This window comes from Phlebotomus argentipes, unplaced genomic scaffold, assembly GCF_947086385.1.
Source record: "Phlebotomus argentipes unplaced genomic scaffold, Phlebotomus argentipes genome assembly contig_5, whole genome shotgun sequence".
In the NCBI taxonomy this organism is placed as follows: domain Eukaryota; kingdom Metazoa; phylum Arthropoda; class Insecta; order Diptera; family Psychodidae; genus Phlebotomus; species Phlebotomus argentipes.
Window position 1 is genome coordinate 9885241 of NW_026776165.1, and position 27103 is coordinate 9912343.

At 43.5% G+C, this 27103-nt stretch overlaps 4 protein-coding genes across 6 annotated transcripts in view; 1 reads left to right on the forward strand and 3 right to left on the reverse strand.

Moving 5' to 3' along the window:
- The window catches only part of LOC132256129 (tight junction protein ZO-2), a 32748-nt gene extending 28951 nt beyond the window's left edge, over positions 1-3797 (reverse strand). For all 3 annotated transcript variants that reach the window (XM_059752324.1, XM_059752328.1, XM_059752329.1), the window contains exon 1: positions 3381-3797. In XM_059752324.1, the coding sequence (XP_059608307.1) occupies positions 3381-3672 (292 nt within the window). In that variant the 5' untranslated portion in view covers positions 3673-3797. The remainder of the gene's footprint in view (positions 1-3380) is intronic.
- A 1237-nt stretch (positions 3798-5034) lies between these two features.
- On the reverse strand, positions 5035-6713 carry LOC132256132 (mini-chromosome maintenance complex-binding protein). Its single transcript, XM_059752331.1, has 2 exons — positions 6411-6713; positions 5035-6351 (listed from the first exon to the last, which is right to left on the reverse strand). Exons 1-2 carry the CDS (start codon positions 6681-6683, stop codon positions 5035-5037), a joined length of 1590 nt encoding a protein of 529 aa, XP_059608314.1. The 5' UTR covers positions 6684-6713.
- A 600-nt stretch (positions 6714-7313) lies between these two features.
- On the reverse strand, positions 7314-12062 carry LOC132266092 (organic solute transporter alpha-like protein). The gene is made up of 6 exons (XM_059766930.1): positions 11974-12062; positions 10035-10270; positions 9236-9342; positions 8616-8841; positions 7773-8025; positions 7314-7709 (listed from the first exon to the last, which is right to left on the reverse strand). The coding sequence occupies exons 2-6, from the start codon at positions 10266-10268 to the stop codon at positions 7600-7602; spliced, it is 930 nt and encodes a 309-aa protein (XP_059622913.1). The 5' UTR covers positions 10269-10270; positions 11974-12062; the 3' UTR covers positions 7314-7599.
- Positions 12063-18643: 6581 nt separating this feature from the next.
- Positions 18644-21150, forward strand: LOC132255403 (organic solute transporter alpha-like protein). The gene is made up of 5 exons (XM_059751411.1): positions 18644-18987; positions 19058-19164; positions 20046-20271; positions 20389-20641; positions 20705-21150. The coding sequence occupies exons 1-5, from the start codon at positions 18763-18765 to the stop codon at positions 20866-20868; spliced, it is 975 nt and encodes a 324-aa protein (XP_059607394.1). The 5' UTR covers positions 18644-18762; the 3' UTR covers positions 20869-21150.
- The last annotated feature ends 5953 nt before the right edge of the window (positions 21151-27103 follow it).

Consider the following 27103-nt stretch of genomic DNA (forward strand, 5'->3'; position numbering starts at 1 on the left):
AATATGGAGACAGTTTACATAAGTCTTTTCGTTTATATCGTTTTGAGATCCATCGTTTTCATGAATGGATCAATGAAAATATTAATCTGGTGTGGTATGATGGGATTGTATAGCTTTCCCAGTGTCTTAATGATTATCAATATTGGTCATTGCGGAGAGATTTTCAACAAATCAGTGGAAAAGAGTAATAGATTAATAGAGAACTTTGATAAGATGGAATCTTCACATGCTCGTCAAATTCTTCTGAGACGTTTTCACACTCCATCAGCACTGACGGCGCATTTTCAGCCCATGAATTACACTATCTTCTTAACAGTAAGATATATTTGTTGTGTATTGCGATCTCGTATTAAGATAAAATAAATCTTTTAAACATTTTCAGATCCTCAATTTAATTATTATGAATTTTCTAATTCTCGTCAATTTTGATGAAATGAATTAAATATATTTTCAAGTAAAATAAATGTAAATGAGTTAGCACTGAATTTAAAGTGTTTTTAATGCAAATTGGAAATTTTAGGCATTGAAACTCCCTCGAAACGCAGTTAACTTCACGAGGACGCGAAGAAGATAGTTTGACTGAGTTTGAGACCCCCTAAAGAAAGCTGAGAAGATAGTGGCTCTCCAGGAAAATTCACTGTGCAGCGATGGTAGAAAAATTGTTTACAAATGGGAGATAAATTTACACAAACATAAGCGAAGAGCTGCTGGATAGTAAATCAACCATTTTTATTCCATCCCAATGAGAGGTGTTTAATAGATGAAAATCAATGGCGAAGCTCTCTTCGGGATTGATTTCCTCAAATTACCCGGTATTATTCGCAATTATACATTGTTGAGCGCAGAGTTCAGTGCTCTGGAGACTTGTTTACGTTTCCTCCGGGATGATAAGATGCATGTGATGATAAGAGACAACGGTTCTGTGGCACGAGAAATTTGTGCTGCTTTAGTCGCGCCATTAAGATTTCTTTCATTGATTCTCCACAGGTGGACCTCTTTTCAACTGCGCGCGATCACATTCCTCTCTTTAGGTCCACCTGAATTCCTCAGAGGCCATAAATTTTTATTAGCACCACATTAGTAAATTGTGCATAAATCCACTTCATTTTCAAACATAAGCCGCCGATTTTTCCGAGTGCACGCCATTTAACCCCAACATCCATTGAGGCGATTAATTAAATAAACTTCACAGACGATTAACTCGTCAATTGTGACAATCCTCGAAATGTTAAAGAGCTGAATAATTTTTTTTTGCCATCTCATGAAAATTCAAAAGATTTTGTGTCAATTTCACAATGACCCCCAAACACTAAATCATTTCCTCTCCGCTTTGAATTTCCTCTATAAATCGCCCATAAGTCTCCACATTTCTTGCCATTCGGATCATTTTCATCATCAACCGCGTGGATTTTATTCAGTGGCTCAAGATATGAAAAAAAAAGTGTGGGAAGATCTTCACGGTTGAATGTAGGGCTTCGAGGTTTTCCCACGGAGTTTTTCACCTCTCCCAAGAGTCTAATTGAATTTAAATCTCCACCGCACAGCCTTTCCTGCCCAACAGTATCAGCAATTTTAATTTATTAATTATTACATCGTGTTCCACCGCCAGCCATTCATCAACTCGGCGACTTTATGGAGTTGAGCAACGCCTGGCGAGGTTTTCGGGGACGTTTTCATCAATGAGAGTCTCAACTCCCAAGCATAAATAATTCAACAATATTCCTTCCCCCATTTTTTTTTTCTTAAACGCGTCTTCGGGCGCTGCTTTTCCATCGTCGTCACGGACGAACGAGGAGAGGCTAGACGGGGCGATAATTCTACGTGATAGACAATCTTCCGTGCTGAAGAGACAATTACAGTGATCAATTAGTCGTTTCTTGGCGTAAAAATGGTGTCAATGATCATCAAGAGAGAAAATTGCAAAAGACCAAAAACCTCAATCCTGTCTTGTGATACTCTGTTGTCGGTCTTCCGCCAGGCAACAGAGTTGCTTACCAGAAAGATAGGCAAAACATAGAAAACTGCCAACATAACCTCACATTCCTAAGGATCACATGAAAACTTTGACTTCAATCTTCTCACAAAATCCTCAATATTTTCCCGAAAATCCAACAAATAACCAAATCTGAGATCTGAGCAAGAAAACCCACAAGTTTTCTCAACTCTGTTCCATGCGTCCGACCAGAAGAGATAACCTGTTGGGTGTCTCTTCATCTGTTGCTCTTCCACTTGTTCTTCTTCCCTTCCCACCGTTCACGACTCTTTTTATTGTCTCCATCGCCGCAATATTGACTCGTTCGACAAACCACTTCTTGTGTTGTGCACACGAAAAAAGGCCGATGGGAAACCCTTTTCCCGCGTCCAGCACACAAAAACCCATCGTGATAGAGAGAGAGAGAGAGAGAAAAAGTCACCTTCTTGAGCAACGGGGAAAGGCACAATATTTCCGGAAATATATGCGCGAATAAATTAATAAATTACGATGACTTTTATTCCTGAAGCGCCCAAAAATTACCCCTTTTTCTCTCAGTCTCTCACATCCATTTCACTCTCTGATGCGAGCACTCAAAATCGCCAAATAATTGCGCGCGCTGAACTTTTCTCAACACAAAGTTGCCGAACTTTCTCATGCATCATAATTAATAAGTAATGAGCTAGTTATTCACAAAGCTCACTTGCCCAGCATTTACCACATTCATATGTTGTCTCATTGACACACTCGAGAACTTTACAGTTTTAACAAGACAGTTTAGCGCGCAATTTCGGTCTTATCAGATCGATTTTGGAGGTGCAAAGTTGCGTAAATCGGATAAAAAAGCAATATATTGAGAAACTGAATTTATTCACTTTACCATGTTTTTAGGTCAGTTGAATTGAAGGAGTGTTTTTTTTTCTTATTGTATCGCCGTGATTTGAGGTTCCTTTCAGAAACGGATGTCAGAGGACTCTTTTTTGTCGAAGGACAACAATGAGGCAATTTTGAGGAATAGAGAAAAGTAGCCGATCGAAAGCGATATGACGATGAATCGTGACGAAGTTCCCACGCTTTCGGAGGTTTAGCTTGAAAAATGCGTGTAAAAAAGCGTTGAAAGATCTTAAAGTAATTTTTATGGCTCAAGCAAATGCCAGAGATTGGAAGATTAGATACACAAATAATAGATTAATCAAATCTCAACTAAAGTCAGGGCAAATATTGGAAAGTTTATTTTGGAGCTTCTGTCAAATTTTCTCGTGCAAAACGAATTTGACAGTTTGTCTTATAAGACAGGAATGAGAAGATAAATTTACTAAAATTTTCAGTTGTCTTATTTCCTTCTAAGTGACGAGTTTAAGCTAAACCTCACGCCTGTCCAAGGCTTAAGAGTGCAACTGTCACTCACCATAATTGAGGCGATCATTGATGATGTCAGTGATGAACTGCGGACATTCCGTCTCCACGGCGTAGCAAAACTCCTTGAACTTGTGGAATCCCTTCCGGGCGATCGCTTCAATCACCCCGTCGCACTTCCTGTCCACACTCACTTCGGCATTCAGCACCTCCTCGTCCACAACACTGAGCACGCCCTTCTTCACCAACACGGGCACCAGCTGGCTCTCCTCCAGCTCCCGCAGGAGCCTCAGACGGTGGCGCTGCAGCAGCCCGCGCACTTCCTCACACTCTTCCGCCGACATCACGTCACATCTCACTGCACTGTCGGGTCACTGGGCACACTGGGGTGGACGCAGAGCGGCTGGGCGTCTCGGGAGGGCGAACAAGGGAATCACTGGGCGGAAAGCAAACAAACCATCCCACTCGGAGAGCAAAGGTAAACTGAAGAGACGCCGAGCCGTGAGAGAGCGGTTACCACGGAGATGAGCGAGTGAGAGAGAGGGAGAGACACTGACAGTCGATGAAGCCATCGAGTCCAACCTCACTTTCGCTGTGTTTTGAGAAATGGAATTGACCAGGAAGTGCGGGAAAGTGTGCAGGACGTGTCTCAGGGATGATTCCCCGCTGTCACAGCTCGATGATGAGTTTGATAATGAGATTCAGGGCATGGAAATGCTGGAGTTTCTGCTCGGACGGCAGATTGACGGGGATTTCAAGGAGATTTGCAGTCTCTGCCGGAGGAAGTTGACCGAATTCTATGCTTTCAAGCATCAGTGCCTCAAGTCTGAGGAGAAAATCCTTGCCGCAGCTGAAGAATACTGCACGCAGAAATCAGCGAAGAGTGAAAAACTCCACGGATGCCGCAGGTAATTGAGAGAATCTCGTTTCCGGAAGATTCTCATCTCTTCCCTCCACAGATGCAAGATCACTTTCCTCTCAAGGACAGCTTATGACCGCCACTACAAGACTGAGCACGGGAAGATCACTCTATGTGAGTTGTGCGGCAAGAAGCTGCTGAAATCGCAGCTGGAGAGACACAAGGCAACTCATAGTGACCAGAAGAGCTTCTGCTGCTCCGTCTGCGATGCCGGATTCACGACGAGACAGAGCCTGGAGATGCACATGCGCATCCACACGAACGACAAGAGGTACAATTGCGAGCTCTGCGGCGAGAAGTTCGTCCACTGGAGCGGCAGGAGAGCTCACATCCGCGCCAGGCATACGGCCGAGAAGTCTTTTGAGTGTCCGTGCGGCCGGCGGTTTTCCCACAGTAGCAGCCTCCTGAAACACCGGCGTAGCCACGCGGGAGAGCTCAGGCACGAGTGCAGCGTCTGCCAGAAGGGATTCGCCAGAAATCGCGACCTGCGTGATCACATGGTCACGCACACGGGTGAGAGGAACGAGATCTGCAGCGTGTGCGGCAAGGCGTTCGGCGTGAAGAAGAGCCTCCGGACGCACATGATGACGCACACGGGCGAGAGGAACTATCCGTGTGCGGTGTGTAAGAAGTCCTTTACGCAGTGCCACGTTCTAAGATCCCACATCAAGGCTATGCATCCGGAGCACCCTCTGCCACCGCCAGGCACCGTTTTGTCCAGGAAAGCCAGGAAAGGATAGCTTTGTGGACGCGCAAACTTGTATTAAAAAATGCATACAAAACACTCTCACTTTCGGATTCTCTGCCGCCGTTCTTCGTCCATCTTCCTGACCAGCTGCCACGTGTCCGCGTCGAGGTTCCTCTTCCCCAGGGATTTGCCTACCAGACGCGAAAGCGTCAGGAGACCATGCAGCTCCTCAGGCGTAGCATTGTGAGCTTTTCGCACTGCCACGAGATCCTCCTGAACAGTGGCTTGGATGTTTTCATCCAGATCGAACTGCGCGATCTTCTGCCCGGCCAAGAAGTCCCTGATACTCCTAGACTTCGTTCTGATGAACTGATGGGCCGCCTTGAAGGTCTCCTCGATGTGCTGCGAGGCCTCCGGATCAATCTTCAGAGGCAACATCACGTCGCTGGGCAGAAGACTCTTGCCCTCGCTCAGGATCAGAACAGCCACATCGCACTCGTAATCCAGAGTGTAGTACTGGAAGTCTGCCTCGATAGATTGATGTCTTATCAGATTTCCCAGGCTATGGACAGCCTTAATACCGCCGGATTCCAGCTGTCCGGGCGCCATAAGAGTTTCGTCCAGAAGCAAGTGCGTCTTCGGCGCGAGCTGGAGTACGCCTGAGGTGAGTTTCCCTGTCGCGTAATCCTTCTTCGGCACAAACTGCTGTCCATTGAGATTGTCCAAAGTCATCTTGAGGTGATAACTGGCCGGGAGGATTGCCTCAAGGACCCCGTACAATGATTTGGGATATTCCATAGGCACATTCGTGATGTTGAGACACATTTTGCCCAGAATCTCCAGTCCCACGCGGCTCTGGATGCTGGAAATCAGGTGTGCGAAGAGATATCTGGCCGCCAATTCGTCCCCGAAGAGACACTGCGTCAGCATCATCAGGACATCGCGTGAGATGTCCTGGAAATTCTCTCCGGAAGGGATTTGCTGGAGGAAAGGGTTCATCTGGAGCACTTCCCGAACGGAGATTGCATGCAGGCGTGGGATAAGATGTGGTGGAGGATTTCTGGCGAGGTGTTCTTCGGGATTGGACACTTCTTCATCGCTTCCGTCCAGACTGGGATCCACAGAGAGGAATCCCAGCACATCAACAACAGTGTTGAGCCGGAAAGCGTCAAAATTGCTGTAGATTTTGGTCAGGCACGCTCTGCTTGGGCGGTCAGGGAGCGGGGAATTCACGAGGTATTCATGAGACAGGGCAGATCCTCCTGTCTCGACTTTCGGACGTTTCTCAGGCACTTCTTCGTCCTCAAAGCTCGCTTCATCCGCCCAAGAATTGATCCCAGGAATAGTGACCAGGAATAGACATCTTCTCTCGCCATGCTTATTGCTGGAGGAAGAGAAATCCACCTCTTCTGACACCTGGAAAGAAGCCCAGAATAATAAATCAACAATAAGGAAAGGAAATTTCGTGTTTTTACCTCGTCAAATTGCAGGAAATCGATGAATCTGCCATCCTGAATCCTCTCGCCTTCACTGGTTTTCACGATGTAGCGTTCTAGGTAGAATTCCGGGTCCAGCATATCCTGGATCATCCCACGGAATCTCACCAGGCTTCCATTCTCCGGGAGTTTGGCATGATTCAGCAGAGGAATCTTGCTCCACGCCTCCGGTTTGGTCAGGAGCGCCAAGTATTCGTTCTCACCAGCCAGATAATCACTGATTGAGGGCAGGATTTCCAGATTCTCAGGCATTTTCCAGGGGAAAAACTAATCCACTCTTTCACAATTTACGAGGTTGTGTTGCGAACGAATGACAATCAAGCATGATTTCCCGCCATGGAAATTCGCGCGGCGCTCGCAGCCGCGATGTAGGCAAAACAGTGTCAAGTTTGAATTTCTCTCACCATGAAATCCCCAAATGAAATCTCAATGAAACACGCGCTTAATCGACCAAATAATGCTTTCTAAACAAAGAATAATTTAAGAAAACCATCAATCAGGCTCACATCTAATATAATAATCCTTTGAATAACACACCTCACTCACGAAAGAAATCCCCGGAACCGCGAAAGAGCGCCAAATTCATGTAATTTATGAACCTCCACCTCGCATTATGACTCGCTTTTTGGTGTGTTTTTATGATGAAAAATCACCCTCGGCGGCTGTTAAAGTGTCCCAAGACGCGAAATTGACCCGATTTTAATTAAATTCGGCTCTTTGAGGTGAGAAATGCCGCATAAAATGCAAATTTCATGAACATTTACGAGCCATATTTTGCAAGGAAAATTTCGCACCTTCAAAGGTGTTCAGAGTAGAAGAAAAAAAAGAAGAGAAATGAGGGTGCGATTCTAGAATGAAATAAAACTCCTTTCAATAAACAGATTAAGTTGTGTTATTTATCACTCATATAGCTAACATCACATTTACATGTCTTTTTGCGGCATTATTGCGCTTGAGAGACTTTGAATGTCTCTCAATTGTCAATAAATGTTAGAAATAATGTATTGTGTTAGAAATTGTGTATTTCCAAGTTTAGACACTCATTTAGGCATCTTTCGTTAAGGCTTTCTGACTATGTGTATCACGAGATTCTACCTGTAATTCTTAAATTCCCCTTATTTTTCTCTAATACTGGTTATCTGGTTATCCAAGAGCCGACAAGAAGGCCTCACGACAGCATGCTGAGCTTCATGCTGCTTTTACTCGGTGTTCTGTACAGCTTCTGCGCCCACACGGACAAAATGACCATTTGCGTGAGGATAATGATCTGCACGATTACTGGAAAGACAGGAAAAACGCTGAGAAAACGCATCCGGAAGACTTGAATGTGGGGAAACTTACTGTTTTTGTACAGCGCCGGCGTCAGTGGATACCAACAAGGAAACTCTATGTTCGCCACAATTGCATTCCCAATTCCTGGCTGAATCTTCGTCATCATCAGCACGAATTGGAGCGCAAAGTACTTGGCCCGCAGATGGAGATCCGGGAAACAGGGCGCCATCATGCGCACGATGATGTTGAGTCCCCAGATGCAGAGAATGATGGAGGTGATGATGAAAGGCAGGAAGTACAGAAAAACTCTGCTGTAGAGTTGCTGCAAGGCAAGAAAAAGGGTTCCTTTTTTGCTGCTTCTCAACACACAATGGAATGCATAGAATTTATTGCTTCCGGAAGCAAAAAATCAGGACAATCAAATAAATAACAACACATTTTAAGACAGTTTGATGATACACTGGCATCTTAAACTTCAAATATGTAAAAGATTAACATGCCAAATACGGTTAACTAAGAACTCGCCAATACCTCTTAACAGATAAGATCTGTTAACTCGAATAGAGCCACTGATTTTAAGGGATGAATTTTCAGTTTAGGATCGGGCAGTTTAATTGTTTATCATCCAATTATTGTTCATAAGCACAATTTAGCCTGAGAAAACAATCCTGACTCTTCAATAAAGTCTAAATATTTTTGAGGTAAGCAAGACTGGCAAAAACCTCTCAATTAGTGGGAAATTTGAGGGTGATAAACATCTCTAATTACGGTCTGGCAGTTCGGATTGACTAATTTTTGCCATGGTTTGGTTTCATTCTCTAATTTACGAGCCGGGAAATGTGGCGACTTTTTTGCCACAGGACAGTCAAACAGCGGAACGGACACCTTCTAAGGCAAGAGATAGACACTCACGTTGTTCTCCACGAATAGCACGTTGAGCGTGATGAAGAGCACGCCTTGCACGATGGGGAACTGCAGCACGAGCGTCCTGACCAGCAGGAAGGCGGCCTTGCTCGGTGGACCGGGATGCAGACAGCACCAGCAGCAGCAGCAGCAGGGCGGCGTCCTGAGCGAGAAGGCGTCTCGGTTGGCCTGCTTGATGAAGTTGGTCTCCCCGGCGGCGTAGTCTATAAATAGGCTGGCGGGTGGCGATGAGGGGCGGATGAGGAAGGTCAGTGCCAAATGAGAAGCGTCCTCGCAGAGTTGCAAAGCGTCGCGATGCGAGATCAAGTGGCAGTTTTGAGGATGAGAGAGAATGCGGAAAGAGAGGATGGCATATTATAATGTGAATAAATTGCCAGATAATTAATCTTAGGCATGATGCGAGTTGAATAACTCAAGCTCGAGACGATAAGTGACCTTGAAGCTTATCTATGAATGCTGAAAAAGTAATATATGAACAACAACAAAATTCACACAATTTCGTTGATGGGCGCCTTTGAGGAACTCCAATTTGCTGCCTTTGCAACTCTGGGCATCAGTCAAAAAATAGACGCTTGATCGATTTTCGGGCTCTCTGGCACTTCACTCACCAAATTAATTGATAGGTGCAGAAGGCGAATGTCAAGTGAGCCACTGTGTCGCACAGCAGAATGGCTCTGGGCACCAGGATTGACACGAAAGCCGCCGCTGAGACGATCTGCAAGAAGCCGAGATTAGCCTGGAGATTTACAATCCATGACGCGGACTCTCAAATCTCTTTATCCGCCGTGATTGTCGCCAAGAGCGGCACTCTTGGGATTTGGGACGAACAATGCGAATTGAGGCTCAAGTTCAAAATCATTGTCATTCGCGTCAGGTGCGAAATGAGCCTATTTGCCTCAAATTAGCTCCCAAAGCGACCGCCTTGGAGAATGGCAGCCGAGGAAGAGGGAGAGGAGCACTTGGTGTGGAGAGTCTTCGGTGGTCAATTAACTGGCCATTTGTGAATTAACACGAGGGAGTCCTCGAGAGCCTCTTGGGAGGAGTCAATTACACTGCGTGAGTGATGAGATGCATTAGAATAAATTGCCAATTAGCACGGCGTTCAAGGCGAGTGAGACAGTTTAAAAAAAAAGTATATTCTCTCTAAAAGGTTCTACATAATTTCCTATGCAGTATGAGAATCTATTTGATTTGTTTTATCACCATTTTCAACTGTTTGTGTGAACATTCATTTATCATTTTTATTAATTATACTTTTCTCATGCGATAAAGAGATAATTATTTAGAGATTCTTAAATGCAGTAATGCTAAGAAAATACTGAATTTAGGGAAGCATTTTTCGTGGCTCTTTGTACACCTTTCGCGGCTAATCCGCCCGCCTTGGGCGCTTATCTTCTTGTCAATTACCTGGTAAATGCCGCAGAGCATGAGTGTCCGCGCCAGGAAGTCCTTCGGCGTCCGTCTGACCAGCTTGTTGAGGTTCCTGTAGAAGATCGTGAGGGTGACGAGGAAGAGCGCTCCACCGGCCGCCGTGAGGCCCATCAAGAGCGGCGTCATGGCGGTGACATAGTCGTAGAAGGACGGAATGGCATCATTAGAGCACTCAGACTCCTCGAAGGGTCGCAGCGTCGAGCTGTTCATGGCTGCAAATGCAATTCTGATGCAATACAATTGCCTCATTTATGGCCAATAATAATGGTCTTTTCATTGCTGTCGCGAGATACAAATTGCGCGCGAATCCCATAGAATGTGGCGAAATGCGAGAGAGTGAAAATTGATGATCGCATTGTGACCCAGAAATGGTGGAGATTTCTGGGTGGGAAAGCTCAAGGGAAGTGCATATTTCCACGCTCTTGATGCTGATTGTTTGCCTGATTAAAACGGAGATATGAATGAAATATTGAAAAGATTCTTTCTATTGGATTTCCGCGTGCTTTTTCGAAGATTCTCATTTCGATTTGAGCGAATTTGCAAAGATATTCATCAATCGCAGCAGATTCTCAATTACTTTGACCTCCGACATTTGACGTCATGTGTCAAGACTCTTGAGGATCTCTAATGTCCCGAAAGGGTGAGCTCTGGAGTTCGACCCCAAAATTACGCCTAAATCGATGGGGAAGACCTATAATTTCTGCCTTCTCATCGTCTTTTTTGTGCCCATGAGGCAAAATGTGGCTTTTTTCTCAGCTGATTGTGAGCTGATGGGTTTGGTTGAGCGAGAGACCATCACTTAATCACATGCAAATGTTTCGTTTTCATTTGAGAAGATTACATAAATTAAGATAATCAGCCTCTTTCGCTCTCTCTCTCTCGCTCTTGTGAATCACAAACTTTATATCATTCTATTCATGGCATCACATAGAATCTATGCTCGAGCGAGAATTCACGGTCGTTGGGAAATGATATGCGGAGAGGATATAAATTTAACATTGATGGATTGCTGAAGAGTTTTGTGAAATGCTACACATTTTTCTGCACAATTCCATGTGGATTGAATAACTTTATGAAGACGCGTGCGAAATTGCGTAAAGGAAAAATCATCAGACGAAGAAATAATAATTTCACTTTTTTCTCAATGCGTGTCGAGGGGTCAATAAAACTGGGTGAAAAGAGTCACTTTTTCGAGGCCGTCCGAAATTGTGTCATCGCTTCTTTTATGGCCACAATTGATCTTTCCAGATGTGACGAAGAGAAAGAGTTAATTTCGTCGCGTTGCTCACTTCAAATATTTAACAAGAAATTTCTACACCAATCAATTAATTGAATGCGACAAATTGATCACGGGATTTTCCGGGCGGTTCCTGACAAACGTGACAAACTGATGCAAATTGCCGCCATTTGTTCACATTGCATTGTTGCAGTTTTAAATTGAATGGCGCATGAGAAAATCAATTCCCATCAATTTAATTGCCTGCCACGCGTGAGAATTTACGGCCCCTCGAATTGGCCGAAAACTAATACATCACGAGAAAAATTTAACACCACAAATTATCATTTCTCACTAGGTTTTTTCCCCTCTTACGCGCCGCTTTGAAAAAACAACAACTGATTTCTCAATAGAATTCACGGAAAGCATTTCAGTCGCACATCGCGAACTCTCACAAAAATTGTGCCTCAATTTTGCGCCACACTTCTTGCAGAGTCACGGCGAAGGAGCAAAAAATGCCGCCGAGAATTAGTCGCACAGTGAAAGGCCGAATGAAAGGTGACTTCGCTGCACACCCCCAGAAATCAGCGAGCCGAGAGGAATTCGGCGGTGCCCAAAAAATGCCGTGCGATAACACTTTGCACACAAGAAAGTGCGTCAGATTGACTTCTGGCCGATGCGGAGGCGCGGCCGTCCTACCTGTTGCTTAGGTTAGGTGAAGGTTAGTGCAGGTTCGTGAAAAAGCGCGGGAAAAGGCACATTCTCGCTCCGAATGTGCAGCTCAGACTGGCGCACAAACTCGGCTCAGTCTGACTCGCAGCGGCCAAAAGCGCGCGCCTCGCGAGGTGAGAGTCGCGCTGGCGAGGCGACGAATGCCGGCGGCTCACAGGGGCCAAAAATGGAGAATCGCATTTATTTGCAATTTTTATGATTTTCCACTATTGCTTTTTCTTTAAGAAACAAAATCTCTGCCTTTCAGAAACTTCTAGGATATAGAATGTCAGGAATGGCCGAATGTAATATTCCCAATGTTAGTATTTCTACAGAACGTGGTGAATACTGGAGTTTTCAGTATCAGTTAGTATAGAAAACATTTAGAGTGAAAACGGAAAAGGCAAGCACTCTTGGAATTAAATACAACAAGCAAAACACAGTCATCAGGGAAGATGAAGTTCATCCAGGCGGAAAAGAGAATTAGCGACGAAAGTACGCGAGCAGAGCAGCGAATCACTCAAAGTAGACAAAGCATTAAAGATGGTTTTCCAGCACAAACATGAATCCCACTTCTAACACCAGAACTCCTCAGATGTCACCGTGTATCTGCAATTTAGTCCCATTCTCCTGTTCGCGCGATAAGACAGAAAGAAGAAATTCGGGGTATCACAGCAATGAGGCTCTCCGGAGACACAAGGCGTGAGCATGACTTTGATTTTTTCCCACCCATTAAGTACAGAAGCGCCCACAGAGGAAAGCGAGGGCGCATAATTGAGTGATAATGCGGCGTGAAGGGACGGGAATGCAGAAGCTCATTAACAGCATTGCTCAGCTCCTGCCAAGTGTGAGCAATTTGAGAGGATCTGCCCCGCAAAGGACTCCTAAAAGTGTGTAATCCCCTTAAGACTCACCGTCGCGTGCAGGAGGGAAAATGTGTTTATTATGCCGCCCACACGGGGTGGGGTGGGGGGGTTTTAGAGGAGCTTTTTATAAGCAATTACACACAGTTCCACAAAGTGGAAGCCTCCCCAATTGGGGAGTGCGCTTGGGACGAGAGATAAACAGCTCAGTTGATAGTTGAGCTCCTTAGGATGCTTCTCAGCAGTAAAATGCTCGTTGCGAAATTGTATATGTACACAATCGCACAGTGTGCAAGATGTGGTCAGCGCGGAGACCATAAAACCATCCATGCAAATTGTGGGGGTGTTGCAACAATGTTGACTGTACACATTGTTGGGGGGTGCTTTAAAGTATTGTAGGGTTCTCTTAAATTGAACATACTTCGCCTGCGAGAGCTTAATGGGAAAAGCTCCCGAGTTCACAAAGTCACGCATTCATTCATTATTAAGGCATTTAGCACAGTCGCTTTTCTCACTCTTCTCGCCATCATCCAACACTTTGCAATTTATTGCTTACTTTTCATTGGAAAGAATGGCACATACACGCAAAGCTGTGTCACGGCGAAAGATGCTGAAGTTTGAGGAAAAAGTTTTTCTCCCAAAAAATTTATTGAACATCGAAGAGTGCTTAAGAAACTTCCTAATAAACAGTGTTATCGAGAGGATTGAAGAATGGAAAGATATGGTGTACATGGCAACTATTCACGCCCTTGATTTGTTGCTCTTAATGTTCGTAAAATCACCAACATTCAGGCGCTTAAGTGGGCAACAGTGAAACTTGAAATCAAAATTCACTTCTGTGAGCTTTTGAGCTTTCATCTGCAAGCAACAATATGCAATAGTGAAAACGCCCTGAAGCGTGCAACATACGTGAGTACAAAGGCACAAAGCAGTGAATTCTGGCTCAATGGAAATGCCATCGAATGCACAAGAGGCCAGAAATATCAATAAAACGATCAAATGTGAATCACTAAACAAATTTTATGATAAGAAATCTAGAGTAAGGCGCATTTGTGACAAGTGAAGCCTCTTAAAGGGAAGCTAAGAGATTTGACCAGATAATCCGAATTCGTGAAGAGTATTTCAATAAATTGGAACAATTCAAATAAAAGTAGAACGTCTGAATGCAATAAATTCACATAATCCTTTCAAATGGGCGGCGCTTATTAATAGGTGGAGTCAATTATCCATTCTAAGTGTCTGCGAAAATCATCAAATTTAGGGTTATTAACGGATTTTAATAAAATAAATTTCATTTGCAAGCTGAGTGAATGTTATGCTCAAATAATGAACTTAAGCGTGAAACCAAACTCACATTACTTACAGACTTAAACAGCAATTATTCTCACACACTTCCTCTTGGTGTGTTTCGAGGAATCTCCCCAAAATCTCAACTGCAGCTTCTCTGATAAGATGTGCGACAATAAAATGCGCCTGAGCTGTAATCACACACAAATAATCCTCCGAAAACTTAGATAATTAGCAATACGTCGGAATGTTGAGCTTCTGCAGAACGGCAGCCATTCTCAGATGCTTATGAATATTTAATTTAATCACTCTGGCAAATGTTGAGTACATTTGCAAAATGTCTGTGTGTCTCCAAAAGCTTTGTCTCGTGTTGGCCATTGATGTAAATTTGGCGGTGCAATTAAATTACTGTCTCGCCCGAAAGTTTGCCAGATGAAGATTGCATCTCGCCAATGTCTAATTTGCTACGTGAGCTTATTTACTGATGCCTGATTTAGTGCTTCATTACCATGCAAATGATTAAGGTGGTTCTGGCGCAACTCATTTGGCGGTGCCTCGAAGGGATTTCGATATAATGTTGCGCGTCGTGTTTGGGGGAAAAGTGATATATCTTGTACACAAAGTAATTTCGCTGAATTTATCAAATAATTTCGCTTCTATTGGCGTGTAAAATTCAATTGACGTGTTAATTCGCTGGAAAATGTATTGTTATGCAAACATATGGTGAAACTTTGTGGTGAAAAAGTATGCTTGATGACGTTGAGAGCCAATTTGTTGCACTAATTGATTGTCCACAGTTCGCATCGGATGTGATGAAGTATAGCTAACAATAAATTTCGCTCCTGAATCAATGGAAATGAATTCAGAGGCGCATGAAGGGACTTCCTTTTTCCTGTGCTCTCGCCTGAATAAATAATTGTCAGCTGGGCGGAAGGGGTGAAAACTCTTCCCTTTTTTTTTCCTTCCTCGCCACACCGAAAAAGCTCCGTCAGGCGAAACAATTAGAGATACAATTTGCGATGGGTGCCAGGATAAAAGACACCAAAGGGGAGCTTTTGTTGCCAACATGGTGTTTTCACAGAGTGCTCATTAACTGAAATTGCCCACAAGAATGACTGGTGGCAAATCTCGGGTGGGACCAGAGTGATGAAAAGGGCGAAAGTGTGGTCTCGGAAGTGGCGAATTTATGGATTGAGAGTGAGAGCACCAAAAAGGACCGCTCTTAAGCCACTGTGGAGCATTTTAAAATGCAGCACGGACAAAAAAAGCCAGCCATTCAGATAAGGGAGTTTATTTGGAAGCCCCCTAAATTGTCTCAACATCAGACATTTTCCATTATCGTTTGTTCTTTGGAAATATCGCCTTCTTCTTGCACTTTCACCCACTCGAGATAATGCTGTCGATTGAGCTTACAAAAAGACAAATCTCATGCTGGAATAAACACCGTAAGAGTGTCGCCCTTTCTCACACTCAGGACAAACAGGCCAATTTTCATGCCACATGAAAATTGTGTATTGGAAACAGCACAAATGCAATGAGAAGGGATGAAAACACATAGAGTTATCTTAGCATAGAGCAAAGAAGACTGTTGTGCGCGAATTCTGCAGAGTGTCATACGATGTGCTATGTATTGTCTCATTGATATCAATTAACATAACAATTCAAGATGCAAAAAATGCTTTACAGCATTAACAGCGCATGGAATTACGACTGGTAACATCTTAATCTTATGATTACATGGGACTGTCTTATAATATTCCATATGAATATCATAAGACAATCGTGTTTTAACATAACACTCTGCAATCTTCTGTTAAATTCACAATTTACGACAGATTTTCTTTATCTAAGTATAAAAATCATGGAGAATTTGTGACATTTGCCTAAAGCAACACACATTTCTCTGTGTGCACCCTTATTTACATTTGCTCAAGTGGAGTCTCCCAACTTCATCCTCCCGGCAAGAGAAGGAGACAAATCACAGGTCTCACCTTGTTCATTTGCCAATAATGTTCTCGCACGGCTAAAAGTGTGATAAATGTTAGATAAATTCCGTGGGCGGTGAACTCGTGATTTGTCTCTCGATGTGTTGTCTGCAGAAATTGCCCTGCAGCTACAAAGAATGAAATATTTATTGCCCCTGTGGATTTCTTTAATTTGGAATGCTATGGGGATGTGAATGACAGCACATGGGGATGAATTTTAATATTTCTCTGCATGATTTATGATGGGCGGTATTGAGTGACTCAAAACTGCCTTCCTGAGGAGAGTATTCAGAGGCTTTGAAGGCATCAAACGTATGATTTATTGCACTGTCAAGAGGGAGTCTTGAGCCCTTTGGAATTTTACAATTATATGAGCAAGATTATGAGTTAGTCACGAGCCTCTGTGCAGTTTTGCTCAATGGGAGTCTCTGATGACGCGATCAACTCGAAGATCGTCGACCCAAAACAGTCGATAATGAGGCCCAAGTGTGTCCCATGGTAATTTATCAGTGTCTGAGTGTTGCAAAAACCATTTTCCACAGGCGCCCAAAACACAATTCTGTTTACTCTCTTGAGTATAGGGTTTTTTTTCTGGCGCTCACTTTCTGCCTCTGGTAGGATTTTTCCTGACTTTCTAGCGTCATGAAAACACACTTTGTAAACTGCGCGCCATCGTAATTTGACCGTGGAAATTTCCTCAAAATAGATTCACAAACTAGGGCAAAAAGTCATCTATGAACTCTCGACACTTTTGGGCGCGTGCTTGTTTGCGAAAAAATTTGCCAACAGCGGAAGAGACTAATTAGAAAATTAGCCGAAAGAGGGAAAATACACGCATGCATTTCACGCGGGCAAAAAAGCCGCCACGAGGACAAAATGGGCAATCATTTGAGTTGAATCGATTCAATTTTCCCTTAATTTCCCAGCGCCAGAAGTGTGCGGAGCCTCTCGAGGCCCATCGGGGAAATTGAAAGGAAAATTCGTGGGTGCGTCTCTCGAGAGTCGAGAAAAGTGTGCTCGAAATGAATCCCATCCGGACCGCAAAAATAGCTCAATAAATGCCAATGATTGTGGTTGGGCGTCCGAAAGTTGCTTAATTCAATTTGCCCAATTTGCTCTCTTAAAGTTCGCCTGCAGAAGGCGAAAAGTGTCGCCGAGAGGAGGGAAATAAAGTAAAGGCAGACAAATTGAATGATCCGACATTTGGAGTCAATGATTGGATTTGCTTAATTAATTATATCCACTTGCTGATAAATATATTTTGGTAGGGATGAAATTGTGCCTCTCTGGGGAGTGCTTTGGCCATTTCTGTCGCACAAGACGTTTCGCCTTGCGGCAGGCATTCGTGAGGGATTTACAAGGCAGGGGGATTAAGTCAGGTGCTTCCCAGCCGCCTTCGGAAGTGAGCACACACATTGCGATGTGTTTGAGGAAGTATCAAAGACAGCAGCGGAGCCTCCACAAACACTCTTATCGCTCAGCTGGAGCGAGTGATCTTGAACCAGAGACACATCAAACACTTGCGCTGTCGCTGTGTGGGTGAGTTGTGGTTCATGAGAAGCCACCTGGCCAGAAGACTTTCATTTCTCGGCTCTGCTGCAATTTCTCCGGCTCGACTGCAGATTATGGCGGCTCATTGCTCACTGACACGATTAGGCGAACTCGGTTGGCGAGAGTGAAGAGTCGCTTTTCGTGAAAGAGCCGACTTAATGATGTCTGGAGGCAAATTAGAGCACAACGAATCATCAAACGAGCATTGGTGCACTTTGCCTACTTTCAAGGGTAGATTTTGACGTGTTGCATAAATTCGTTGCATACATTTTGACCATAAACGCATGCCTGACTCAATTATACGACTGTTGATAGCGATTTATAATCGACAAAGTGTCTGCAGACTAAAGAATGTTACAAAATAGCCAAGAAGATAAGCTGAGATATCAAAGAAATTTCAAAATAAACAGACAAAGTCAAGAGATGAACTCATTAGCGACTTTGCAGAATCTTGCATTCTAGGTCGCTTCCTTTCTGCAAAACGTGCGCTGCATAACCTCAATTCTGGTTTGCGCATTGAATGCTTAAGAGATCAAGATGTCAAATAATTTCAAGATCAAGACTACGCAAAAAATTTAAAAGTAACATTTTAGCCAAAAAATCAAGTTTTGAACGATTATTGATGTCACACATGAACTCTTGGCATTTTCTCAGATCTGCAGCATTTCACAGCGAATCGCAGGTGATTTGTAGGCGTGATTTGCTCAAGACTTAGCCACATCCTTGGCATCCAACAATCGGGCGCTCCTCGTCCCTGCGCAGATCTCTCTTACCTTCTGCATGATTGACGAGATCGCTGATCTCGCGCGGTTTTCCGGGCGCGTTCAGTGCGTCAACCCAAGATAAGGGGCGCTTGTGGAAATGTGTGTGAAAAAGGTGATGACGAATGGACTGATATCTTGATATTAAAGCTGTCCCATCCAGACGAGCAGCGCTCAGTTCTGCTCTGACTGTTGCAGGTGGCATTCCTACTCACGCAAAACCACATTTTCCATTAGGCATTGCGATAGTGTTGGCCTGAGTTAGTGAGGAAAGCCAAGTGCCTGGAGTTCAGTCAGCTCTCGAGGTTCTCCGGAGTGAGTCAGAGTGCAATGGAAGGCATCAGTGGAAGTGATTTCAAGTGCCTGAGCGGCGATCTGCCCTCGGCCAGTGAATTGTTCTCCGCCATCTCAGCCCCAATAGTCACTTGCCTGGCGATCGGCGGGTGTGTGCTGGTCACCACCATCGCGATCTTCTGGACGCAAGTGAGATTCCTGCTCGAGAACACGCCAAAGCCGTACAAAGCGCGCACCGTCACGCTGTGTGCCATTTATCAGGTCTGTGAGGGGAAATCGATTGACTGATAGTGAAAACCTGTGCTTTACCCGTGACTTTCGCACTCTCCAGGTCGTCTCGCTGGTCTGCTTCATGTCCATGCTCATCCCGCGGTTCTTTCTTATGGCAGAAATGGCTGCTGTGCTGACGTTTGGCTTTGCCGCCTATCAGATCACATGGTAAGAAAGGAGTTTTCACTTTCGATTGCACACCGTGCAATTTGCCCGCGCGCGTTACCCAACATTGGGACTTAGAGGTGGATATTTTGCATAAGTGCGACATGGTGGGAAAATGCGCATGAAAATGGTGGCATGTTCAGTGAAATTTTACAGTGTTTTGCTGGGCATTTTGAGTATCGCAGCTCCCACGATTAATCAATGAGTCGTTGGACCGCGAGAGTGAAGGTATTTCATCTCTCGGCCAGAGTCATATAATGAAAGTTAATTGGCGCTTTGCTTTGCAGAGGAATTTCCCTCTTTTCCCAACGCTACAGACTCGTGCATAGAATGATGGACTCACTGTGTTCCAATTGTCGTGTCTGACAAGAATTTCAGACATTAGAAGATCCAGTGTTTCGAGATCTATTGAGAATTCAGTGAATGGTTGTGTGAAAGTGAGATAAAAAACTAGTCTGAAATCTTGAATATCATCCAGAAACTACAGCTGAGGAACTTAAATCAGTTGTAAATTTTTTACTGGACATAATTTAATTTTAAATCTCAACCTTAACACTTGTTTTTCACAGAAGATGTATAACAATTAAAGTATTTTCCGTTACATTCTCTCCGAAAAACCATACGCAAGCCACTCGTAAACCTCGAAACATTCCAAAAAATTGATCTACGCTCTTTATTTTGTTATCATACTATAAATAGATGTCAAGCCAATTACATTAAGACTCCCTTGAGTGTCGCGCTATCAAGTCAAACAAGTTCTCCAATCTTTTGCTCGCAAGAGTAAAACCGACTCAGTGTAATTTCTCCGGCGTGTTTGCATTTCAAAATAGACGCCACTCGAGATCTCTTGTGATTTTCCGCTGACTCTCACTTTGCCTTTGCAGCCTCATTATCGACTACGCCAATGGCGAGAGTAATTTCATAAAGCTCGCCGGCGACAATGCGCTGAACATGAGAGTGCCGCCCTTCTGCCTCTTCTACGGATGCCTGAGGAATGGCGAGCCCGTGACCAAGGTGAAGTTCCTGTCCATTCGACTGCTGGTGGGACAATTCGTGGTCGTGCAGGGCGTGATGTACATAATGCTGAACGCGATCTATGTGGATGAGCCGGTGAGTGTGCAAGAAAGTGATTTCATGTCGAGCAGTTTCTTTTGCTCACCGCCAAAATACATCCCGTCGTGGTTTTGCACATCGATCAATTATGTTTTTTTCACACACTTTTTGCAGTCACTCTACAATTCCATCCGCTTCTACTTCATGCCATTCGTGATCATCTCGCTGCTGTCCTGCATTTGGGGCCTCAACATGATCACGCGAATGGTGGCGCCGTATCTGCCCTACTACAAGATCATCCAGAAGTACTTTGCCGTGCAGTTCGTGCTGCTCATGAGCAAGATTCAGCCCACGATTGCTGACATTGTTGTGAGCAACGTCGACTTTCCCTGCAACTATCCTCTGACGCCGCATGTGTACAAGAATGGTAAGAGAGTGAGTGAAAGAGCGCTGGAGATCCATGATTTTTCAATGTTCAAATCACTTTCAGTCGTTGTGCACCTCGTGATTGTCGTGCAGATGATGTTCCTGTCAATTTGGGCGATTAAGCTGTACAAGAAGCCACTGAAGAAGCCTCAAGTTCACACAGTCTACCGGTCCATGTCGACCACAGCCAGCAACATCAGTGTGAACACAACTGTGGAGTACATGTAGAGTTGGGCTGTCCACTCAAGAAATGTGCGAATCGTGCTATTATTGTGATAATTTAGACCATTTCCTCTCTTTAAGTTATTTTGTAATTAAGACGAGAATACAAGAAAATTGTTAAGAAAGGTCAATCTTTGTCAAAGCGTCAGCAAATTCACACTCGCCGATCGTGCTGGGATTTCCCAAAAGGCTGTCTTTCGCAAGAGATCACGAACCTGATTATAGTTGTTTAGTTCATTTATCACTGGAGTTGTGATTAAATTCTATGGAAGCTTCAAATCCGCCTCAATAATCATCCTAGAGGAGCTAATTGAATTTCTATTCACACTCTGACGTAAAATGATCCTTTTTTGACACAAGCTGTCATGCTGACATGTGCACAAATTCAAATTGCCGCTGCGCAAACTGTAATCGGAAATAATTGAATTTACCATCCCTCTCTCTCTCCACATTGTTTCCCAGAAGCTTTGAGGGTGAAGAAATTTCGCAAATAGCTTCATTTGCATGATAACTAAAACATCTTCTGGGAATTCTCATTGGGCAAAGGCAAAGTTTGTCGTATGCGTTTGCCAGTATTTACCATTCTCTGCACACTTTTGTGTAAACAAAGCATTTTTCATGGAATTAGAGCTGTGTAGACGCTCCTAATATGTAATTTTTATGACATTCCCAATGTCCCCATGGCGAAAGTTCTCAATTTTGCTTGCGAAACAGTGCTCTGTGTGGCCATAAAAGTGGCAAAAATTGCAACGCCACAGAAGCCACAGTGTAAAAGCTCCACCAAAACCATAAATAGTTAATTTGTTATGAACTTTTCCCATAGCCATCAGACTCCCAATGTAGTGGCAATCTATTTGGGAGAAGGGGCGAGAAAAGTTGATGATGAATTGAGGAAAAATCCCACCTGGAATTAACGTGAACTGGACATGCAAATATTCCCCAGGACGTTTAATATTTATCGTGCGGAGAAAAGTCCATCACTGACGAATGAGGTGGTCAGAACGTTTTTCCTCGGCTTTCGCAACTTTCGCCCTCATGGGAAATTCTCAGCCACACAGAGTATATTTCTGTAGATGGAAGGGTGCCACCCCTCCATTCAGGGTGAATTGGTAGATCCGGGGGCTGACAAGTGAAGCATATGAGTTGATGTGCTGGTTGCACTTGAAATTGATTACGAACTTCAAACATTGAGTAGATTCCAGTAAATTCCTCTTCATATTCCCACATATTGCTTTTAGTCACATGACAAGAGAAGTATTTCCTGGTAAATCCCGCAGCAAAACCCCAGAATTCCCGGAAAAGGAAAACTTTCCCCAGGTAAATTACAAATTGTGGCGTCGTTGGAGTGTAAATAGCAACATGCAGTTGAGCCACAGAGGATAGATTTTGCAGATAGATCCTCTTAAGCTGCTTTCCGTGTGGTGTTGAGAGGTGCAAGCATGTCTAAAGAGCTTAGTTTTTCGGCATTAACACATTCAAAGTAAACCAATTTGTCCAATATTTGTACAATCTTGATAAACTTAATGACGTTTCGCAATATTATCATTTTATTTTGGAACAGACTCTACAAATTCTCTCTCTTTCTCTGGTAGCTATAGAGTTTCTCTCGTGTATCACCTTCATCAGTTCAATTACTTGGCTCAATTCTTATGCAGTGTTCATCTGTTGGGTGTTCTTTCATGCTTCAACAGGGCAATAAAGTTGCACTATTCGTGATTCAAGACCTATCTTTCTATATGCCAAAGGCACTTATCGCATTTGCAAGCTAAAGTTATTTTTTCCCGTGACCTTCAATTTTGTGAAAGAATTGTAATCGTTTTGCTTATTCACAGCAATAAAATTTTCCTTCTGCATTTCAGTGGGCGGAGCATTCGAATAGGCGTGTCATAGAGCTTTACTTTTTTCTCGTGTTTTCTAATTTCTTGAACACTTATTGGCACGAAATGTACTTTCTTAAATTCATATACTGGTACGAAGAAATAATCATTAATCATGTTTTAAAAACATTTTTATGCAGTGTGAAGCTTATGCAAATATTCAACAAGTATCTAATATTTCTCGATATTTCCTTCATCGTGATATTGGTGTCAGAATTGGAATATAATTTGTGTTATTCGTCAAAATGCCACTTGTCATCCCCTGGTTTATCGTCAATTTCCACCCTCGTGCCATGAAGGAATTTCCACGTGAGGTGAGTGATTGTGTGGCGAATTCTTGGCTTTTTCTCGCAAGCGCCATTTATCACGCTTTTCCGCCACTGTCACCACAATCTCGAAACACCCGGAAAAGGATTAAAGACGAACGGTGGAAAGTTCGAAGTGCGGCGGCAGAATAAATGGGTGAAATATTCCAACAGCCAACCTCATCTTAAACTCGACGAAATCACGTGATTTATAGGGTGGGTTCGGAGGTGCGGGTTTCTGGGTCAAGTCAGCCCGATAACCCTTAAAGCTCGGGCGACCGTAAAAAAAGCTCGAGATTTGAGGTGGTGCGCGTGCTTTCATGTGGGAAAACATGGAAAATTGACACGATACAATTGCTTAGAGAATATTTCTTCGGAGTTGCAGACGAAATAAATAATATGTGAGACTATTTTACATGGTTTATGTGGTCTCAAATGCGGCGAGAGCATTCCGTGCAGTTGTGCGGGGTGGTTTTTCTGTGGGGTGGGTTGAATTTATGGTGATTTTCCTCCATATCTTCGCCTTGCTAAACAAGAAGAGGGCGCAGAAATTCTTACCATGTGATCCAAAGACGACGAGAAAAGTGAATAAAAGAGAAATTGAGAGGGGGGTGGTGATAATCATAAAAATTTATCACATTCTCTGGTCGTTCCCGTCCAATAAAATACATAGATTGAGGACATAGAAAGGTCCCCTCGTGCTCTCGTGGGGTGGGTGGAATTTTAACCACCGAATGTGGGGCTAAATGCTGCATTTCTCGCATAGGGGCTGGAAATACATATTCACTCAGGCGAATTGGAAAGCTCTTTCGGACCGCATCCAATGAAATCCATGAAAAATGACTCTGTGGACATTTTGACCCCCCCTAAGAGGGTGGTTTTCTTACCCTTCACGTTGGCATTCAAGTTTCAAATTCAACGGATGTCAGAAGCTGAATTTCGTGCTTATCAGCATGAGAAATCGCCACTCATTTGCAGCGCTCGCGTTGAGGAAAAGTGTCCTCTTTTACTGCCCGTGGGACTCATTAAGGATAAAGTGGGGATTTGAAGTTTAGCAGCTGAAACGTGTGATGAAATTAATGCGATGCCTCATAAAAGACTATCACCGAATGCCTCATAAAGTGGGCAATTAAATTCACGAGAGCAGTTCGCACATTTGCATTATGCAACACCGTCATTATCCCAAAGCAAAGCTCCGCGATTCCGTGCGCTTCTTCAGGGTGGATCAATGAACTCCGGGTGGGATTTAATTAACTCCCTTGTGTGATGAGAGGAGAAGTGAATTTGAATTTTGGGAGCGGGAAAATGAGCAAAGTTAATATTTGCCCAATGAGTTATTTATTGGTCTTTGAGCGTCAACTTTCACCTCAGTTGACACCAAATATAATCCCAAAATTGTCTCTCTGTCACCTCTACCACCCACACATCTCAAACCCATCAACTTTCGTGTTCTGTGTGCGCCGGAAATATATCAGGGCGACCTCAAAAGCTCTGCATTGTTGCCCGTGATTTCCAGCTCAACACACACAAACACACACTTTTTGCCTCTCCACTTGCGGGCTCCGCTTGGGGTTCGATTGAAAGGACTCACTTGATTGCGGACTGAGATGCCATCGCTGACCTCCTTGGCAGGATACGGTTCTGCCACGCTGTGCTGGTGAAAAGGGGCTGACAAATACAAACCCTTTGGATTCCTCTGTAATTTGACACATAACAAGTGATCTAAACCCAAAAATCAAAAAGTTCCTTCTGGTTGTACTCAATTTGATCTAACTTGTGACAAAGTGACACGCTAGCTGAAGGAGGAATCATTAAAAATCCTTATTTTAATATAAGCAAGCTCCAACGTGTATTCGGTAAATATTAGATAAGTTTACGACCCTACAAATAAATGAAGTTCAGAGCACTTATGAAAAACTACTGGCAGAATCGCACTCAGAAATCATAGATAATTGGAATAAGGTTGCAAGAGTCATAATGATAAACTTGAGGAAGAGGAAGTGGAATATAAGAAACTGTAGTACTTCAAATCAGACAAAGCGCTCTGAACAAGTGCAGTGAATGAAAATAATTTTGGAGAGCAGCAATAAACAAGACTTCATATTAATCAGACATATTTTTCATAGTCAGAAGACATGGAAAATCCAATTACCTTTCATTTATACCAAAGTGGACCATAATTGATGGTTGAAAAACACTAGAGATGGAAGTAATCATTTGGAATTATCGTTAAGTTTTCATTTCGCATCGGTGAATATCAAATAGTTTGTCAAGTGTCTCCTCAGCCTCCATTGCTTCTCTTTCTGCTCCATTCAGCACACAATTAAATTGTATTTCCTCCAGGAATCACTTGTCCATGACAGACTATTTCCTTCTCGTCCATCGCTCGAAAAGCTGAATTGAAAATGTTGCGGTCATTGTCAAGTTGAGCCCGTGTTCGGGGGATTTGAAAGAGTCCCCAAATGCTTGTCGATGGAATACCTTTGGGTCATGGTGAACCTTTTTAGCATCACATTGACCGAGTGCTTCTCAGTACTGAGAACATTGCCGAAATTGCCCAATAAACAGCGAAACATTTTCTCTTGGCAGTTTGAAAGCTCCTTCACAATTTACTTGCGCCGCTGTGTTGGCCTTCAGGGTCTCTCCAATTCACTCCCGCCCATGAAATATTCATGGGTGCTCCAGATGAGTGCATAAGATATAAATCCCAACCTGAACACCTTCGGCAGTAAATTTAACATGTCGTTGGGTGGATATTTCCAATGCGAGACGGTTTACTTTAAATTTGAGATGCAACAGACAAGTTTGGGTGGAAAGGGAGAAAGATAGAGTGAAGTGAGTAAATGAATTAGCGGATGTGGAGCGAGGATTTGGGGGTGTGGGTTGAAAAGTGAAAGTTCATCTCTATTGACCCGTCTTCTTTGTCAGGATTTCTCCGCATTTCCATTTGAATGGGCGAAAACCCCACTGAAAGCTTTTCACCATTTCTTTTTGGGGCTTTTTGTGCGCAGAGGTCATTGAATCGTGAGAAATTTACACGCATTTCTCACACACAGTAGAATTTTGTAATTCCACCTCTTCCACCCAACTTTGTGACAACATAACCTCACATTTCTGAAAAATCTCGTCTCTGTTGGCAACACTTGAATTGAATGCGAAGTTCCAGGATGAAATGTCTGTCCAAAGGGATGTTTTACTTGAAAATTTACACGAATCCCGCCCCATCCTTTATCATTCTGCACGGCATGTGCCTATTTTGAGACACCCACACGTGCTCCCCTTCCGCCCCAGAAGGATCTGTGTGAGGATGAAAAATGACAGATGATTGACATGTTCTCCCTTCTCATGAATTCCACCATGCATAATATTTATAAAGCTCCCCATGGGCCGTAAATAAGTCCCATGACGTGGCAAGGGTGTCACCGAAATCTCTCTCCTTCGCTGGGCGGTAGAATTTTTAGGGGAATTAATAGAAAACTCCTCCCGAAAACCCACAAAGATTCCAGTCGATATTTGACTTAATATAAGACACTCAGCACGATGAAAGGATACACGATATTTTATGAGACATTCGCCGAGTTCAAATTACCTCTGATACACTTTATGACCGTTCCTCCTCCAGGCAAGTGTTTTCCAGCATAATTCATTTTATGTCCCGCCGGATAAAGCATGTCGTAAAATATGTGAGATAGTTTTTAAAAAATCCCCACCATTGTCTCTCGGCAGTCAAATTCCTGCCCTCATCCCCAGAAACACTTGCGAAATGGGATTTTTATGTGAGAAGCTGAGGGGGTGAAATTGAGGCATTTTTTACGCTTTCTTTTCAATATTTTTTGTTGTCTAGACGCGAAGAGGAGCCTGTCTCATCGAGATTTATACGTCCGCTCTCTGTGGAGAAATTGCTGAGAAATTGGTGGAGTTTTAAGAGAGATTTATTTAGCAATATTTCGGCTAGAATAGTTGGTTGCTTCCCTCATTTATACTCATTTTACCAATTCATATGATTTATAGGGGAAGTTATGAGGAGTTTTGCATAATATTTTTTATGATTTCGCAGGC